Source organism: Rhopilema esculentum, unplaced genomic scaffold, assembly GCF_057945365.1.
Source record: "Rhopilema esculentum isolate cy_ngs unplaced genomic scaffold, ASM5794536v1 HiC_scaffold_36, whole genome shotgun sequence".
NCBI classification, from domain to species: Eukaryota; Metazoa; Cnidaria; class Scyphozoa; order Rhizostomeae; family Rhizostomatidae; genus Rhopilema; species Rhopilema esculentum.
Genome location: NW_028300847.1, coordinates 784,208 through 802,095, shown reverse-complemented (window position 1 = coordinate 802,095; position 17,888 = coordinate 784,208). Strand labels below are relative to the sequence as shown.

General features: G+C 37.6%; 2 protein-coding genes across 4 annotated transcripts in view; both read left to right on the top strand.

The window, feature by feature from the left end:
• Positions 1 to 1,266: 1,266 nt before the first annotated feature.
• Positions 1,267 to 5,589, top strand: LOC135688260 (small ribosomal subunit protein mS22). Its single transcript, XM_065205037.2, has 7 exons — positions 1,267 to 1,557; positions 1,963 to 2,127; positions 2,442 to 2,585; positions 3,322 to 3,405; positions 3,718 to 3,863; positions 4,523 to 4,631; positions 5,443 to 5,589. Exons 1-7 carry the CDS (start codon positions 1,267 to 1,269, stop codon positions 5,524 to 5,526), a joined length of 1,023 nt encoding a protein of 340 aa, XP_065061109.2. The 3' UTR covers positions 5,527 to 5,589.
• A 6,098-nt stretch (positions 5,590 to 11,687) lies between these two features.
• Positions 11,688 to 17,888, top strand: part of LOC135688255 (uncharacterized) — a 43,301-nt gene continuing 37,100 nt past the window's right edge. The window contains exons 1-7 of one of the 3 annotated variants that reach the window (XM_065205029.2): positions 11,689 to 11,994; positions 13,289 to 13,398; positions 13,697 to 14,206; positions 14,675 to 15,706; positions 15,975 to 16,070; positions 16,597 to 16,776; positions 16,990 to 17,403. In XM_065205029.2, coding sequence (XP_065061101.2) covers positions 13,335 to 13,398; positions 13,697 to 14,206; positions 14,675 to 15,706; positions 15,975 to 16,070; positions 16,597 to 16,776; positions 16,990 to 17,403 — 2,296 coding nt within the window. In that variant the 5' untranslated portion in view covers positions 11,689 to 11,994; positions 13,289 to 13,334. Of the gene's footprint in view, positions 11,995 to 13,288; positions 13,399 to 13,696; positions 14,207 to 14,674; positions 15,707 to 15,974; positions 16,071 to 16,596; positions 16,777 to 16,989; positions 17,404 to 17,888 lie in introns of all 3 variants that reach the window. The other 2 variants (XM_065205030.2, XM_065205031.2) reach the window with 2 other exon arrangements.

Genomic DNA, 17,888 nt, shown 5'->3' with positions numbered 1-17,888 from the left:
AAATGCAGATATAGAAAGTTGTCTACTGAATCAATGTAAATAATAGAGAAATGATAGAAATATACCTAAAAAAGTTAGTAAATAGATCAAATAATCAAACAGTATATAAACTGTTTGTTCACTTTTTGTTTCATTTCCTACTGTTTTTTAAAGAAAGATACGCTCAAACAAGATACGTGCCTGAACAAAAGCACTTCTTTTAGAGTTTTGCTAAGCTGGAGATCTTTAAAAGGGCATTTCTATCATATGCAAGCAGCTCTTCGATTTTTTTGAAGCTTCGAGGCTAAAAATGCAGCTAGACCTCGCTTTATCTCTTTGCGTTCTGGAAATCCTCTACAGAAGACTTTTAAAGTCACACTTAATGTTACATGAAAAGTTGTGACTGTAAGCAGAGATAAATTGAATAGCTTTTTATGTTTGGAATGAAGTGTTAATTGACGAGGAGTGACAATAAGAGGAGCTAACTTCAACCCCTTAAATAGCCACATCGATTAGCCACCAGGCTGAGTCCTCTTCTGCTTTTATAAGCGCCTTTACATACAGGCTCCCAAAAAGAAGCCTCAATTAAAAACTGTCTAATTAATAGGCCTCGAAGGGCTAATTTTTTCACCTCGAAATCAAAGGCCCTTCTCTCAGGTCGCCCAAGCCTCATTCGAGCGGGTCATTTTCTATTTGACCTTCATGTCTTTCAAATTTCACGCACCCCATTCACTGGCCCTTTTATTCTTAAGTTTATTTCCAAAGCTCTAGTCCATAACTTTGAGTTTTTACATAGATGAGGGATTTTTTTACCAAAAAATTTTCCCCTTCAAATATTTTCCTGGGTTTTGTAAAGTCACTTGTAAGGGGCCCACCGGGAAATCTCCCGGTGTGCCGCCTAGCCACAACGCCCCTGTGATAAGGTAAGACTTGATTTATATCTCTAACAAGTTTCCCCTGTATTCCTCTTTTCCAGCTATCACAATCAAAACCTGGATGCCCTTCTATAAAAATATATTATGCAATGTTGAATTATTAAAATTTGCTAAGTGCTGGGACCAACCGGTTAGAATTTTTCACACTTCCACTTTGTCACCCCTTGTTGTTAACTCAAAGTATCAAAATTAATTGTTTGCACATCGAAAACGTAAAAATTTTAAAGTCTTACACCAGAAAGGCAAAAAGAGAACAGTTTTTGGCCGCAAGGATAAAAATCGGACCCAGGAGGAGCAATTTTGCAAAGAACGAGGCCAGTGTCAAAAAGAGACTAGGCACTTCAAATCAAACATGGCGGTGCATGTGAGAGCGAGCGATCTGTTCTACAAGATTGCCCAGAGCCTTAAAACATGCAGAAATTTCCGATTCATCTCATCGGCAAATTCAATTCCTGAGATGATAAAATCAAACTCTGAGATGTTTTCTGGTGAAATAGATACAAAATTTAGGGATTCAAAAGTTCAAAATTTGCTCACGCGACTAACAGAAAGGAGCCTCGAGCTTGACAAAGTTTTTAAACCACGACAGGAGACTCTCAAAGTTCCTACATATAAGTTGCTTTCAGATGAAGAGCTCTTTGAGGTTTGTTGTGTGTTTATGATTGTGATTTCGAACTTATTTCCTGAAAATCGTACATTGGTTTTGTGTGAAAATAAATGGAACAAAATTCTGCTTCATTTTCATTTGTATATGGTTGGCACTTGCTTGTACATTTGTATTAACTGTTTGTGTTATCACAAATAATCAGATGAAGAATAGATAAATCAAAATTCAAGCTTGGAAATTTTGTTTTTTCCTTAGCTAAATGCAGATCTGTAACGTGATGCAGATGGTATCTTAGCCATTTTTGCTTTTCTGTTAACATTATGAAAACACGTGCACAAAAAATGGTTTGCCCCTTGACTGAATACACAGGTTTCCCTCTTCCTCATCTATAATTAGAGATCCAAGTGTACAAAGTTTGATTTTGGTATCTGTTGTTTGTAGGAAGAGAAGAATATAAGAGAAAAAGCACTAAAACGATTGCAGATGCCTGATGTCAAATTTGAAAGGAAAGAAATAGATTTTGCTATCCAAAATGATCCTGAAATTGAAGGTCATGACGAGTCTAAGTTTATTTTCACAGATATCAGCACTAGCAAAAATGAGATGGTAAGAAACAATTTTTTCATCATTCAAATTTAATTTTCATCGTTCATTATTAGGTAATTTTGTTCAGATATTTTTCCTGTTCATTTTATTTTATTTAAGGTTTATTTTGAAATTACTGCAGGTTAAATTGCCATTATAAACTATTCGTAGGGGTAATTCAAAGAAACTCTTATCAAAATTTTCAAGAATATGTGCCTAAATTATTGTTGTGGGTTGTCTGTTGAGAAATATCAGTTATCACAATCCAATTATTAGATTTTGGTGGATATATTACAGTTAAATCAAAACCAACAATCCTCTAACGTTTCATGCAGAATAGGCGTATTGTTGTCAGAGAACCAAATGGCATTCTCAGGGAAGCAACATGGGAGGAAAGAGAAAGAATGAATTATTTATATCTTCCTAAGAAAGGCCAAAGTTACCGGCTGCCACAAATGCTTACTGATCAGGATCTTCCAGTGAGTTTTTCTTTATTTCTTCAGTCCCATTCATGTTTTCAACCCAATTGTTTCACATTCTTGTTTTACATGTGTAACTTGGATTGCAAGTTCTGTTTGTGTAGTTTTCAAGAGTGGCCTAACACAATGCTTGAATGTTTGTACTATAAGTTCTCAAAACTCTCAATTGAAGTAAGAGTAAGAAATGTACCTTGTTGGGAGAAAGAAATCAGGGTAAATATATAAGTCAAAGAAAACAAATTAGTTGATGGGAAACTTTATCACTTTCAAAAATGGATTCACTTTGCTCAAACCAAAATATTTGAAATAAGTCACATACACTAAAATTAAATTGTTCAACCATTTTGGTTAATAAGAAAATTTTTTTTTAAACTAACTATGACCTAAAAATAGCTAATTTTTGAGGGTAAAAAGGGTTTCTTTAAAACCAACTATGACCTGAAAATGGTTAATTTTTGAGGGCAGAAAAGGGTGTATAAATCAGAGAAAATACCAGTAAATGAAATCTGGGGAAAATGTTAGTCACTTCAAAAAAATTTAATCACTTTTTCCTTATCTTTTGTTTCCCAAAATATTTCCCATTTGAAAAATTGAATGTAGAATGCCCAAAAGAGCTGTGTCACAAGGGACATCATGCATGGCAACATGCATGGCAATGTTTGCACACATGAAAGCAAATGCCATATCCCAAGTATATATTTTCTTGAATTGATTTCTGCTTTCTTTCTTGCTAAAGGTTGTTTTTGAGCAACTACGTCACGCTGATGTGCTTGATTTGGTTAGCATCCAGTGTCCTGATGACTCTCCTGATTATTTAAGGGTAAGAATCTGTTGTAGGGGTTAAGAGCCTGATTTCAAGCTGGATAATACAACAGCATGGCAATTGTCATTGTTTATGCAGAGACTGAATTCCAACAATTATGGCATGGTTAGGTACTCTGATGCAAAGTAGGGTGCATCCTTGATGGAAGTAGACCCTTTTTTACAATGGATTGTTTACTTTTGGACTTTGCCAATGTTCCCATTTTAAGCCCTCACCTCCTATTAGGAAATTCAAATTATATCGCTTGTTCCATGTATTTTTTAATCAACCAATGATCTGAATTGGATTACAGCATTTTTCCTGTTTTAGGTTCACAGAAGAACGTACCACGACTTAGAAGAAAGAGAAGCCTACAGTTTGCTGGAGTCAACAAGGCATTATGGTGGGATGGTTTATTACTTTGTAACCCAAAAGCGAGCAAAGGCGCTAATACTGCGGCTGGTGAGGGAAGATCGGTATGTCTATTCTCGTTATCATGGTGAAAAGGTGTTATCCACTCATGCTTCATTGTTGGCTTATCAAAACTGGACTTAGTCTATTTGAAATTTCGTTTTATCATTTATCATTATCGTTGTATTTTGGTCGTTTTTTTCTTTTTTTAAACTAGTGTCATGGTTAACGGATCAATGATCCTGTTACTTTGATTGGTTATGTATTGAGATTCTATCTTCACAGACTGGTCACAATAGATTACAGGAGATGTTGGATTCAAATTGACAAATAGAATGTATTTCCTAGTTGTAAGCACCTTAATGGATGGAAGAATGTCAAACTGTTCCAAATCTATGGAGCAATCCATAAGAGAAAACTATTGATGTTTACGTTGTACCATATTAAAGAGCTTAAGACAAGGATCACCTTTGTATCTTATATGAGCTGTGTCTGTAACAAGATACGCATGCTTGCAAAAATTGAATTAACAACCATTTTTAGCTTAACATTGTCACTTTCAAACCAAGGCTAAACTCTATAAATGGTATTTGGGTATCCCCGTATTACGTTTACTCCAACAGTGACATCTTATAAATTGAAAAATATTTCCTCTGCTATTCCTGGGTATCATAATTTGTTTGTTATGATTTCCCACTAACACATGTGATATTTTCTCCCATAGCCTTGATGACGCTGCTGATGTTGTGAGGTTGCATCACGTTTTGCATCCTGACACCGAACACGCGAAGGAGCACGGTAGTGATGACGTTGACTCTCATGACATAGTATTGGTAGGCCTATTTCTCATATTACCTTATATCGTCATGTCAAATAGAGCCTATGTACATATCGAATTGAAATTACTTCTTTTAGATTAGAGTGAAATTTGTATCAGTATTTTTTCTGAAATAATAGTTACGCTTTTAGTCCTTTGTTGCTGAAAGGCAATCGATTTCATGCAGAAGTTCAAATAGTCATGGCCTTTGTATTATTGGCAATTTCTAGACGATTAAAAACTTTCATTTGAAGTGGATGCGCACAAGAAATATTTACTTTGACCAGATGAAGTAAACGAGACACAGTTTCTGGCTGTTCAGTTTTATCTGACTGCCAGCCTCCACTTGATTTCCTCTGATCTTCCACTGCAAATGCACGACCATTTGCTGGCTAGGTAAACTCGGTTCAGTGATTGAGTGACTGGCTGCATTCTCCGATTCACTGATGCGTTCGTTTCCTTTTGCCGTATTCGTGCTAAAAGTGGAAACTTACATTTAATGGCAAATCATCAGGGGTTAGGTCCACAACAGAAGATCACTAAGAATCATGCTATAAAGTGATCAGTCAACAGAGATTGTTCTAATAATTCAAAGTATGAAAATAATCAGTCCATGAAAGTTAAACTAGAAGTTGCAGGTTTTTCTTTGTATCTTTCTCAGTCTTTCTCTTTTTCATTGCTTTCTTACGATTATCCTATAGTCTTTCGAAATCATTGTTTTTTCAACAGCTATTTTCATTCATTCATAAAGACTTTGGCATTGGTTTGCCCAGTCTTATTTATTTGTTTTGGTTGGTGTATTCAATATCATCTGGATCTCCTTCTAGGAATATGCACAAAAGGAAGGACTGAAAGAAATGATTGATTTATTAAAAAATGAAGGTTTGAGCAAGGAACGAATAGAGGTTTGATGTAAATAAATGTAAATGGTTATTATGAAATTTGGCAGAGGATAGAGAGCCATGTTGAATGAATTTTTCTTTGGTTTAGTCTAAATACATCAATTTTTTTCCCCTAATTATGTCTCGGCTATTTCTGGTACAGTTTCCATGATAATATCATAACAAAGTTTTCAAGCTACATTTATCATCAATGAGCTGGATCGTCTAGAAAGCCTCATTTTACACCACTATATATACTGGATAGTTGAAAATTTGAAATTTCATCTTACATAAAATATTTCTTACCAATACTGCAACAGATCCAGCAAGGATTTCTCCAAGATATTGCCTGCTTCTACGGATATTTTTATAATGATACACGTTTGTGCCGTTACACTTTTATTCCGTATTTGTCGATGTCAATCTCCCAAATTTATTGACGGCCGACTGCAATGAGCTCTGGAGAGTGGGTTCGAGTGAATATTTGTATTGACAAAATTGCAACTGGATAAATTTGTAGCATTTCCAAGCTTGTAAACAAGAAAGCTAGACTTCTTTTGGGCATCCTCTCCGCGATTTCTCATTGACGTTGTCTACGAAGAGCTTAACACATTCTTGAGTTGACTTATAAAGTGTAAAAAAACGTAAGCGTTCAATTTCTTCTAAAGATCTCACTCAAATTTCATCGATGGTAATACTCACTGTGGATCTCAAGGAAGAGTTTCCGCAGAATGCCCTGTTTAAAGAAATATTTTCACCAATTCTGTAATGAGTTTTTACAGCCATGTACTTAACTACATTTTAAAAAGGTTTTTAGCAGTGAATTTAGAGGCAATCCAAATTTTGCTGATAATTTAACTAAAGGGATTCTGCACATTTGAAAGTTAATATTATATATAAATATGTTGACGCCTTTTTGGAGAATTCATTTTGCGTCATGGAATAATATTGTTTAGTTTCACCAACATCCTGAAAAAGTTAGAAAAAATAGGAATGTTTCAGTGTAAACTGAACGAGGGAAAAGGAAGCAGCAATCCAAAAAGGCGGCAAAGCATGTCTCTGCAGTGTATTTTTCTATTTAATTTCCTCTCCGATAGGATAAATTTTTTTGATATAGATATAGAAATATAAAATGGCCCCAACTTTAAAGAAAAGCTATCTTATTAGCAAAGCAGTGAACGCAGCTTACTAAAAGAACACACTGCCAGAAAGGACAGAAAAAATTCGACTTCAGTAGATACTGGATCCCCGCTCAAACAGCGTACGTTAAAGTGATGTCCACATCGAGCTTTTAAATGTTCTAAGACCATCTGGAAGGCCAGTACTACAAAGAACCTTCCGACGGACGGTATTTTCAATTTTATTTTCAAATTTGTATGCCCGATTTTGCACCGGTTTTTCTGTGATCTCATTCGCGGGTATATCTTGCGTAAAGGGAATTTCCAAAGCTTTACAATTTGTAAGATGACACCCCGTCACTAAGGAAAGCCAGTGAAGTTTGGACTTATCCTCGCTGCTCGTTGTCTCTAGTTAACCTGAGAGGCACACACTCTATTCGTTTTGCAGATAATCAGCTTTGTGTTTACCAAGATTGAATTTTCAGATCAAAAACATTTATGTTATTCTGCTATTTTTAAATTTTGAGGTTACATTGTTTTTAATGCAGAAAAATTCACTTTTTTCAGAAAATTTCGGACAATTTCTAATGGTTGTGGACAAAAAAACTCTTTAAATTATTACACTTTAAATAGCATGTTGCACCTTATAAAATTTATATAAGTTTATACATCAGTCGATTCTACATAAAAAGACACAAGTTTTCGAAGGGGTCCTCATTAGGAATCCCATTCTCTTAATAGGGATTATGCTCGTCACAACATTTTCCTTTTATAATCGCAGCCCTTAATATTTAGCTGTTTATGTAGCTTCCTTAGCTTAGCCTTTTGTAAAGAGCCAACGAGGCTTCTGACTGATCTTGAGTATTTCGGTTTATCTATGATTTCTCATCGTAAAATTGCTTCTTTAGCATGGTGTTAGCTAGAAAAATGACAGATACTTAAGTTTCTAACCATATATTTTGCAATTACTACCTCTTAATTACACAAGAGAAACTCAAAGGCATTCCGTATTTGCTCGATTATGACTAATAATTATTTTTGGCACGTTTTGCTGCGGTTTCTAATAAAGGGCGGCTTACAAACGAGGGCGGCTTACAAACGAGGGCGGCTTATAAACGAGGACAGCTTATAAAATAGGTCAGCTTATAAACGAGGGCGGCTTATAAAATAGGGCAGCTTATAAACAAGGGCGGCTATAAAATAGGGCAGCTTTTAAACGAGGGCGGCTTATAAACGAGGGCGGCTTATAAACAAGGGCGGCTATAAAATAGGGCAGCTGATAAACGAGGGCGGCTTATAAACGAGAACGGCTTATAAACAAAGATAGCTTATAAACCAGGACGGCTTGTAAACGAGGGCAGCTTATAAACGAGGAAGGCTGACATTTTTCTACCCAAGTCCTGCCACGCTTTCCTGCTCCCTTAAAGCTGAGGATGATTATGTGGAAGATGAGGAAGAAATACTTCTGGGCGCTATTGATGATCCCATACTGGACGATATTGTCGGTTGAACTTATAATATCTATTTATTGGCTTAAGTACACAATCAAGTTTTTATCAGATTTCGCGTCCTTCATTTTAAACCAAGTATCTCTACATCGTTTTGTGGGCGCGGCTTATAATTAAGGGCGGCTTAGATTTTTTTATGAACCCAATTTTCTGCGGCTTATAATCGAGAACGGCTTATAAACAAAAGCGGTATATAATTGAATTTCTGCGGGGTACCTCAGGGAAGCTGTTTAGGGCCTGTACTGTTTGTTATTTAAATCAGTTCTTTATATGATGTCATTAGTCAACACCTTCCAAATATTCATGGCAATGTGGACGATCACCAGCTATACATATGGTTCAAACCAGAGCCTGCTTCCGAGAGAGAGTCTATTAAGGCCATGGAGATGTGTGTTTCTGGTGTTAGGAAATGGATGTTGGCTAACCGTCTCATGATCAACTGTTGTTGTTGTTCATGCATTCATCACTAGCAACTTGGATTACTGTAACTCTCTGTTTTATGGCACGCCAAAGCATCTTATTGAGCGACTGCAGCGTGTCCAAAATGCTGCTGCTCGTGTTGTGTTGCTACTACCTAAATTTGGCCATATAAGTACAGCCTTATTTGATCTGCACTGGCTTCCAGTCAAACAACGCATATGGTTTAAAATTATCCTGCTTACCTTCAAATGCTTGATAGGAAATGCACCTGTGTATTTACGGGACATGGTGGAGAGGTATGTGCCCCACATAATTCTCAGATCGAGTAATGCGCTGCTGTTAAAGTTCCTAGTTTAAAGAACAGAACATTAAAGCTGAATTCACACTGGACGCGTCACGGCGCGGCGCGTCATGACGCTGACCAAATATGGTTAGCATTTTCGGCAGCTATGCGCACGCAGCGCGTTTTTTCAGCCACGCGTCACCGAGCGTCAAAGTTAAATTTATTTAGACGCTTCAGAACAATAGAAAACCTAGAGAATAAACAAGGAGCCAGACGACATGACAGCCAGAAACGTAAACAAGGAGCTTCTGAAATAGGCCATTATAAAACTGTATTGCTTGTACGGTGAAGTATATTATGATGAGTCTCTCTGATTAAAGCATCGGGGGGCTAAATTCTGAAAGTGACAAAAATAAATCACATTTATTAGTTTATGATAAGTAACAGTGTTATTCGTGTTTAGAGTCTTTTCGATGATATAAAGTTGCCTCGTCGATGTTCAATTCAACAATGATATTGAGTCATTGTATGTTCCGTTTTGGTAAAAAAATATTTCAATCACTCCCCGTTAAGCTTTCAATACCTTCCAAAGGTTTACTTCCGAGGGATTTAATACATGGAAATTTTGGGGAGTGTTGATAAAAATAAGCTGTTTAATTTTCCCTCGAATTTTGGCAGGAAGGGAAACCCCATGAATCCGTAAAGCCAAACGTTTTGCTAATTGTAGTACACCTTCCAAATCTTTAATATCAATAAAAATTTCGGTTCTATAATGAATGCTTGAAGAGAATCGTCTTCCTGTCAAAACATTGGCCAACCTCTCGAACCGAAATGTCGACGAAACCGCACGAGACTTAGAATACCTCATTTTTTGGCCAAGATGCTGTTTTTGATATTTTAGCTTCAGATTACCGTTTCATTCGTTTCTGCAGCAAACTTAAATGTCCAGCTTGACTTTGCAATGCAAGGAATACAGTACAACTTGTCAATAATTTTGCAAGTTTGCTGTGAACAGCATTGGAAAACAGAAAACGCGCCGCTCGATGACGCATCGTGTGTGAATAGCATGAAGAAGTACATGACGCGACGCTCGATGACGCTCAGTGACGCGCCGCGCCGTGACGCGTCCAGTGTGAATTCAGCTTAACTGCTAGAACTTTTGCCTATGCTGCAGCTAGTCTTTGGAACCTTCTTCCGTTTGAAATTCGTTCTGTTGACAATTTTGATAATTTTAAATCGTCGTTAAAGACTCATTTATTAAAAGTAGCTTATGATGTTATGTAATAGGTTTTAAGTTGTAAACTGTATAGAATATTGTATTATAATTATGCACTTTAATCATAATTATTATTATTGTTATTATCGAATAAATGAGGTAAATCAATAAATGAAGCATTGATGTTGATGACATCATCATAAACTGAGTAATGTCAGTGATAAACATGGTCACATATGATATTAAGATGAAGTGTTGAACTCGAGGCTATCCAAACATCTGCCTTGAAGCCATTGAGAAATATGTAAGAGACTGGTAAACTGAAATCTTCATTAATATTATTGGTGATGCCCATAATGATAAAAATTGGGCAAGCCGTTAAAAGCGTCGTTCCAGAAAAGAGTTCTTGCTTTTTTTTGATTTGGTTGATTTTGCTAAATAAAGTGAAAGTATGCAATGAACGCTTTTGATAAAACGGCTTGAAAGACAATGGGACCTGAGGCACTGCAACGAGAAAGCATATTATTGGCCCTAATCTAGACATTTTACCATCCAGGAAGATCCGGTAGAAGTCTATCGTACGCCTTGCAGTTGCCGATATTATTTTTGGATTTAAATCTCTGCTCTTTTCCCTGTTATTTCTAGGTATTATTTCTAAAAATCTACAAACCTTCTTCTGCTTACTTTTGCTTAAATATACAAACCCGATAAATTTTTGTTCGCCACTGACTTGGTTGAAAGTACCCTCTGGTGAAGATCTAAAGAAACAGAATTGAATCCAGGGCTTTGCGTTTTTCTTTTGACTTGCTCCGACCTCATATCACAATCTTTATCATTGCAGCTCTTGAATGAGTCTGTTGCTATAGAAACCCGGTATGAAGTTTACCTCTAAAGTAAAATGATGCCACGGTAGATGCATAGATGTTAGTACAGTTGCGTATCCCACCTGCAATTCCTCGGGGAAGGAGCTATGCCTCTGCTTAACACATTCATAAGGTCCCGTGGTCTTTATAACTTTGATCGTTGTTTTTGGTGACTCCATTGTCAGAGCTAGTCATCCCTATGATCTCAACCACCAAACAATAAATATCACGGGGTGATCTAATTATTTAATTATTGGTTCATCTTCAACTTTTTAATCAAGCGCTGCTCTAATAAAGCTGGACTGAGCCTTGCAAGCCATACACCTTTAAAATATTTTACATATTGCTAATTGAACATTTCTGTAGCAACATTCAATAAAACATTTCAAATGGTAGCGAAATGTAGATCGAAGTGACCTATGTTGTAGTTATAAGGTAGAAAAAGTATCCCTTTATTTTTAACTTTTTTAAACCTAATTATTCAATGACTTTATATGGATCCCAATTTTATTATAACCGGACACATAAGAGGTGATATTACAAAAACATTAGCAATAAACTGCAACCTGAGGCTTTTCCCATTTAACAAGATAAGAATGGATACTACTATATCGGTAGTGAATTTGCTACTGCTGTTGCAAATCAGCTAAAGGCATCGCTCCTTGAATGTAAACACAAATCAGCAAATTATTTCTTTCATTTTTTGTCCTGTACAAAGTATAAGTTAATGTTTGCAGAGGATCACTGCGACATCCGTGTAGTAATGGCCGCTTCGGAGACCTCTTTTTGAAAGCCGCTGCGTAGGAACCTGTCGCGTTACATTCAATATCGTTCCCCCTGGTAGAAGGCAGTGGTGTCTGGAGATCTTTTGAACATTCATTGATCTTTTACAAGTGACCAGTGGGTACCTTTACTTGATCGATCAATCCTTTCTATTCATCTCGTTCTCAGCACTAATTCATTGTTCATCGAACTTCATTTTTTTCTCCACAATTAAAGCGTCTTCAATTAACCTGAATTGATATTTACATTTTTGAAGGGAGAAATTTATCTTCGTTTATGATGGTTATCTGTTCATTGGATTGAAAAGGTAAGTTTTTTCAAAGTAGCTTTTTTCGTGTTTGTAGCGTTTTTGCTGTAATTCCTTATGCAAAAAGGGTCTGAGAATATAATGCATTCATTAGGCAACTGCTTTCTGTCAGACTTTTCCTGCCTTTCTTGGATATTGTTTACTCTGCGTATGGCCTTGCAAAGGGTTTTTAGCACAGTACTCATAATTACTGCTTAGGGGAACAAGATTCATTTATCAGCTCGGCGTACCCAGTCATAGTTTCGTTAGGTAGCTTTGTAGTGAAAGGAACCCGATGTACAATATATGTTTATATATTAGGATTCGATCAAACGTGTATGTAACACATATGTAGCGCTTGTTGTTATTATAAACGGCACTTGAAGAAGCTGCCTTCGTGTACATGATAATGCAATACCCGATAAAGACATTGTCAGTCATTGCCATTTCCATAAAAAAGTTAGGAATAAAGCACAGTAGATCTATGTGTCGAAAAACAGTAAGGTTTATGCACATGGAGAAAGGCTGGAGCTTAATATTCGCCGTAATGATAGAAAGTTGCATTTTTGCTCATTTGAACTTTCTGCACTAGAAAAATTGCTGTATACCAAAGAGGTCTTGTTTCTCCTTTAACACCCATCCTTCCATATCTGATAGAATGGATTAAAGATTTTAAATATAAATAGTTCAAAATAAATTCGGCTTTGTTTTTTTAATAATTCAAATGAAAAATTGAATCCGCTGAAGGCGCTTTGAAAATTTTTCAACTATCGAAAGCAGCATTTTTCCACTTTTGCCACCAAATCTATTTGAGGAAGGGTTTTTTATTTTGTTTCTAAGACAGAGGAATAGTTGTGAAGAACCCAGGACTGCCCTTTCTGATTGCCAAGACTTAACAGGTTTTGTGGTAATACATTGGACCTATTTCAGTTTGATAGCTAGTGAAACCAAGTGACGTTGTGAGAGAAAAGGTAAAGGGGGAGAAAAGGAAATTTTGCAAAAATTCCGACAAAACTGGGAAATTTCCGAATTTCTCGAAATTTAGTGCTCTCCCAACCACTGCGCTCCTGTGTATTCTATAAATTTCTTAATGTGAAGAGAGAAATTTTATGGCATGTACAGTAAATTACAGCTGATTACGTAACGCGTTCTTCTGTCTGACCTAGAACGTCAAAGTACCAGTGCAGGGAATGCATCACACCTGCGACCCACCTTTCTCATTGTGCTTGGTATTATATTAAAATTGGTATACAGCATTTTCTTACCTGAAAGCCATAGCTTTCTCCAATTGACTTTTTGTTTTGATTTCTTGCAGGGTGACGTCGACAAAAGCAAGTAGCAAAAACCAGCCATAAAGAAACATGGCACCCCTGTCATATGTTGCAACATTGTTCATTGCAACTTTGCTTTTAGGCTATGGGTTATGTAAGTATTTTTGTTCTAAATTTTCTCTTTAACAATTAGTTTTCTGTGACTAGATCTACGTCATATGCAATGACATCTGGACTCATTGCTGCACTTTCTATATTTTGCTTGTAAGCCTGCTAAGACCTTTCGCGTACTTGCCTGATTGAAGGCATAATTAATAAACGACGCTGAATTTTTCATTGTTTTTGCCTTTATGGGTTTGCTGCATATCATGACTTCCATGCATTTACTCCCACTGTTACTTCCGGTAAATTTTTCTCTGGGAGAACTTATGGTAGAATTTTTTTATTATCAGCTAAGCCAAGAAAATTTGCAAAAAGAGATATACGAAAGTTGAATAAGCGCCAAGAAATTATGCCACAAAATGCGTTTTATAATCCTGGTTCAGCTGAAGTTTCAAGATTATCGTTTGAAGACCAAAATGCTGAGCAAGATAACAGGTTTTATCAGAGTGCGAACAGCGATGCTTCAACTGGGCTCTTCAATGGTTACCAAGGAAATGAAGAAGCCTCAAGAGGGGCGGACCAGTATGGAAATGGAAAGGAGGCAATGCAAGTACAGCAAGGATTTTTAGATCAAAGCGAGGTACAACGACCGAGTGCTGAATACGTAGATAACCGTCCTATTGCTGACAGTATGGTCGAGGAGGCGAAATCATACGAAACAACGGCGGGCCTGAACCAGGCAGGGAATTCGAAGCTAGGTGTCAATCCATTCGAAATGCCTGCTGGCTATCCGGATCAAGATGGATACAAGAAATCAACTGTTACCAAACAGAATTTGCCGCTGAACGAGCCCCATCCAGGTAAAACGAGTCTAATAAGATTTTGAAAGTGTGTTGGTAGAAGCTTCGAAATATTCTCTTTTTAGTTAAGTCACAAATGTAGATATTATATAAGGTATTTTTTTAAGATATCGTTTTCTCTCTTGGACCTCCAACTAGGTGAGAGGCTATTTCTTCTTCCCACGTCACTTTTGGTCCGCATCTGGATACAAATTTTCATCTTACATTCAACCACTATCCGATGTTTATACTCTGAAAAGTGTCTGACAAAAAGTACCTCAGTATATTTCCACTGTTCCTTGCTATACCAGAACTATTAAGAAAATGCAACGTCTATGTTATTCCTTCATTCATTCGTTCATTTATTCATTTGGTTATTTATTCATTTATTTGTTCATTCGTTCATTCTTTCATTCATTCACCTTTTTCTATTTTTCAAAAAGTTTAAAAGGCAAGCACGCAAACTTTAAAATAACCTTTTCATTTTAGAGGGTGCGCATAAACACGTGACTGACAATGCCATTTTGACTCACGAAAATGACACGTGGTATGGAGTGAGTAGATACCCACCAACACGGAAGGCAGCCCAAGGTTCAGTTAACAATACCTCAAACACTCCACAGCCAGCTGGATCATCTGTCGTGGCTGGCCTCTCAATGCCGCCGAATGCGCAGCCTTCGCAGTATAAGGTTTCCGTAACGGGAAATCAGAACAAGGATGGGTACTTATCAACTTCCCAAGTGCAAGCCACATATCCGATAGGCCAGCTGCCATCGTATCCACAAGCCACTGCTTACTACCAGAACGCGGCCGTGCCTAGCACAAATAAGACAAACAACGATATCAAAACGGGAACTTCGAAAGTTCAGTACCTTTTCCCTCCTCCACAGAATATATATGACACAACCAACGCAGCGCAGCAAGATAAATTGCCTAAGCAGAAACCAGAGCTAGCACCTGTAACTGACACACTTGATTTAAAGCTGGAGAAGCGCCCTCTGACGGCACCCCTGACTCCCAAGCCAGCTCAAGCAGTTGTTGCACAGGCGCCAGCCCCGGCACCGGCGCCAGCTATTGCACCAGCGCCAGCCCCAGCACTGGCTTCAGCCCCAGCACCTGTTTCAGTTGCTGCACCAGCATATGTTCCAGTTGCTGCACCGGCATATGTTCCAGTTGCTGCACCAGCATCTGTTCCAGTTGTTGCACCATCGCCACCCCCCGCACCACAGAAGGTTCCATCAGCCAAAAACTACCCAATTGACTTGATTTTGTTGAATCAACCGAAACAGGCCAGCTCCAGTTCTTCAAAAGAAAATCACCAACTAGCTTCGGTGACCCTAACCAAGCCAATGGCACAGCAAAGTCAGCCTGGAACCTCTACCTTGCCGTCTGCAGCTCAAACAAGACCAAGCGAATCAAAGCCAGCCCCATCCGTAGCAAGACCAGTTGTGGCAGAATCGAAACCGGAGCAACCACAAGCCGGATCTGCTACGCAACAGCAAATCCAGAACAGCCAAGCAGGTGCGTTTTTTGCCAACATTTGATTATTGATTGATGCTTGAAGTATGATCCATCTTTGCATCATCTGTCTAAGTAACCAGAATTTAACATTCTTCTTAACTGGCAAAATATGCGTTGCTACAAGCATTGCCTTCAACTTGGATAGCATTTTTTATTCCGTATTGCCAAGTAAATTAGTTCAATCAATGTTAGAAAGTAGTAAGTCAGGAAACTTGAAGGTTTTTTGAGATTGTGATGTTTTTTAACGTAAAGGTGCATTTCTTACCAGGCGTAGCACAAGCCGATGATTCACGCTGTGTAGAGTATCCTTTGTCAAGGTGTGGCGAGGAATGGCTAAAGAAAAACTGTCAAATCAGATGCAAAGGTATTCATTGATTCGTATTCATCTTATGAATCAAATGCTGACATTCATGTAGTATGGCGTCAATCATATCGTTTAGTCATTCTTTTAAATGCTATGGTCTTCCTCAAAAAACGAAGGAGCCGTCAATTTATGAGCTTTGCATCAATTTACAATCATCCCACCGATTTAAAATTCCTAAGCATTCAGGGAAAGGTATTAGATTGAAGCTGAAAAGACAAATAATAAAATGTTGTGTATATGTTATTATAACTCGTGTGTCGACAAAAATCAGCTTGTTTCTGCTGACAATGTTTCTTGTTTAATTAATCACGGTCTTGCGTTAATAGTTAAATCCGTAGCAAGTTCCTGACATAGAAAAAAATAATGGCTGAATTCTTCTGAGTTCTCTTTATGTACAATGTTTAATACAGCTATCGATCCCATGTGTTTGATCGGCATTTTGTAATGTGTTCTTAAATCTGTTGCAATATTAAAGTAAGAAATGTAAACACCGAAGCAATATTGATAGCAGCCTTTACTATTTCAGGACAAAACACTACGTGCACAGTGCCTTCTAATGGTGGCACTGGCAACAACGGTTGCTGCTCATTTCCTTTCATTTACAACGGGCAGCCGTACTACTCCTGCATTATGAACCCCGGACAAGTATACTGGTGTGGAACTACCCTCAATTTTGATAAAGATCGATTATGGGGATACTGCGCAGGTATGTCTGTGTCATCAGAGTCCTGTTTCTGACATCAAATTGTACTCCAATGGCTATTAATTCATTTTTTTCTTCATCGTTATTAAGAATGTGTGTCCTACTCATATTCTTCTTCTCAAGTTTCCTTATACGACCAAAGCACACGAAGACTTCCCATTAGGATAACTTCCAATGTATGTTCTCGATCTTTCGCTAATAAGTCTGTTTTTACAGGGTGCCCATATTACCCATGTCCAGCGCTCACAACAACAACAGCCCCATACACAACTGCAAGTACCGCATATACAACGCAGACTCCTTTAACTACAGCAAAAAGCACAACAGGAAGCCTGGTAACAACCAAACCTCCAGCGACAACAGCTCCATCCACAAGCACTGCGCCGCCTACAACAACAGCGCCACCTACAACAACAGCGCCACCTACCACAACAGCGCCACCTACAACAACAGCGCCACCTACAACAACAGCACCGCCTTCCACAACAGCGCCACCTACAACAACACAACCTCCTACAACAACACAACCGTCAACAACAACCTACTCCACTAGACAACCGACCACCAAAGAAACAACCAAGTCACCAAAGACCACAGCACCTTCCCCAACCGTAACTCCTGCTACCATCGGTAATTTCCTTCATCCTCTGTAATCATGTGGACAAAGTTTTTTCAAACACTGCTTAACTCTTTGATCATACCTAAATCCGTTGAAGTTGCCTGCCCATGAGGTTGACTTATTCTTTGCAATTGCATTATTACGTAAATGAATGTACACTAGGGTATCAAAAGTACTGCACCACTTTGTTCAAAATGGCGACATTTTTGGTCAACTTTTTGACAATCAAAGACATTTGAATAAACGAATTGGGTGAATAGAGCGTATTTTATAGCAAATTTTGGCGGGAAAAATTTCAAAATTTTGTTGAAAATTTCTAACTAGAAAGTTTAATTAGAAATATTTAAATTACGCAAAAAATCTCAAGATGTAGACCATGCCCACGGGAGGGAATTTGTCAAATGAGAGGTAAGTCGCTATAAAATGAAAGACATGAAAATTGATGCCGAGCAAGATATTGGAATTCAAAAATGTTAAAAAACGTTATTTGATGTTA

Excerpts from the sequence above, each read along its gene's own strand:
- LOC135688260 (XM_065205037.2), top strand. The coding sequence starts at position 1,267 with ATGGCGGTGCATGTGAGAGCGAGCGATCTGTTCTACAAGATTGCCCAG. Across the intron at positions 1,558-1,962 it reads CAGATGAAGAGCTCTTTGAG|GAAGAGAAGAATATAAGAGA; the intron begins GTTTGTTGTGTG and ends TGTTGTTTGTAG. Across the intron at positions 4,632-5,442 it reads ACTCTCATGACATAGTATTG|GAATATGCACAAAAGGAAGG; the intron begins GTAGGCCTATTT and ends ATCTCCTTCTAG.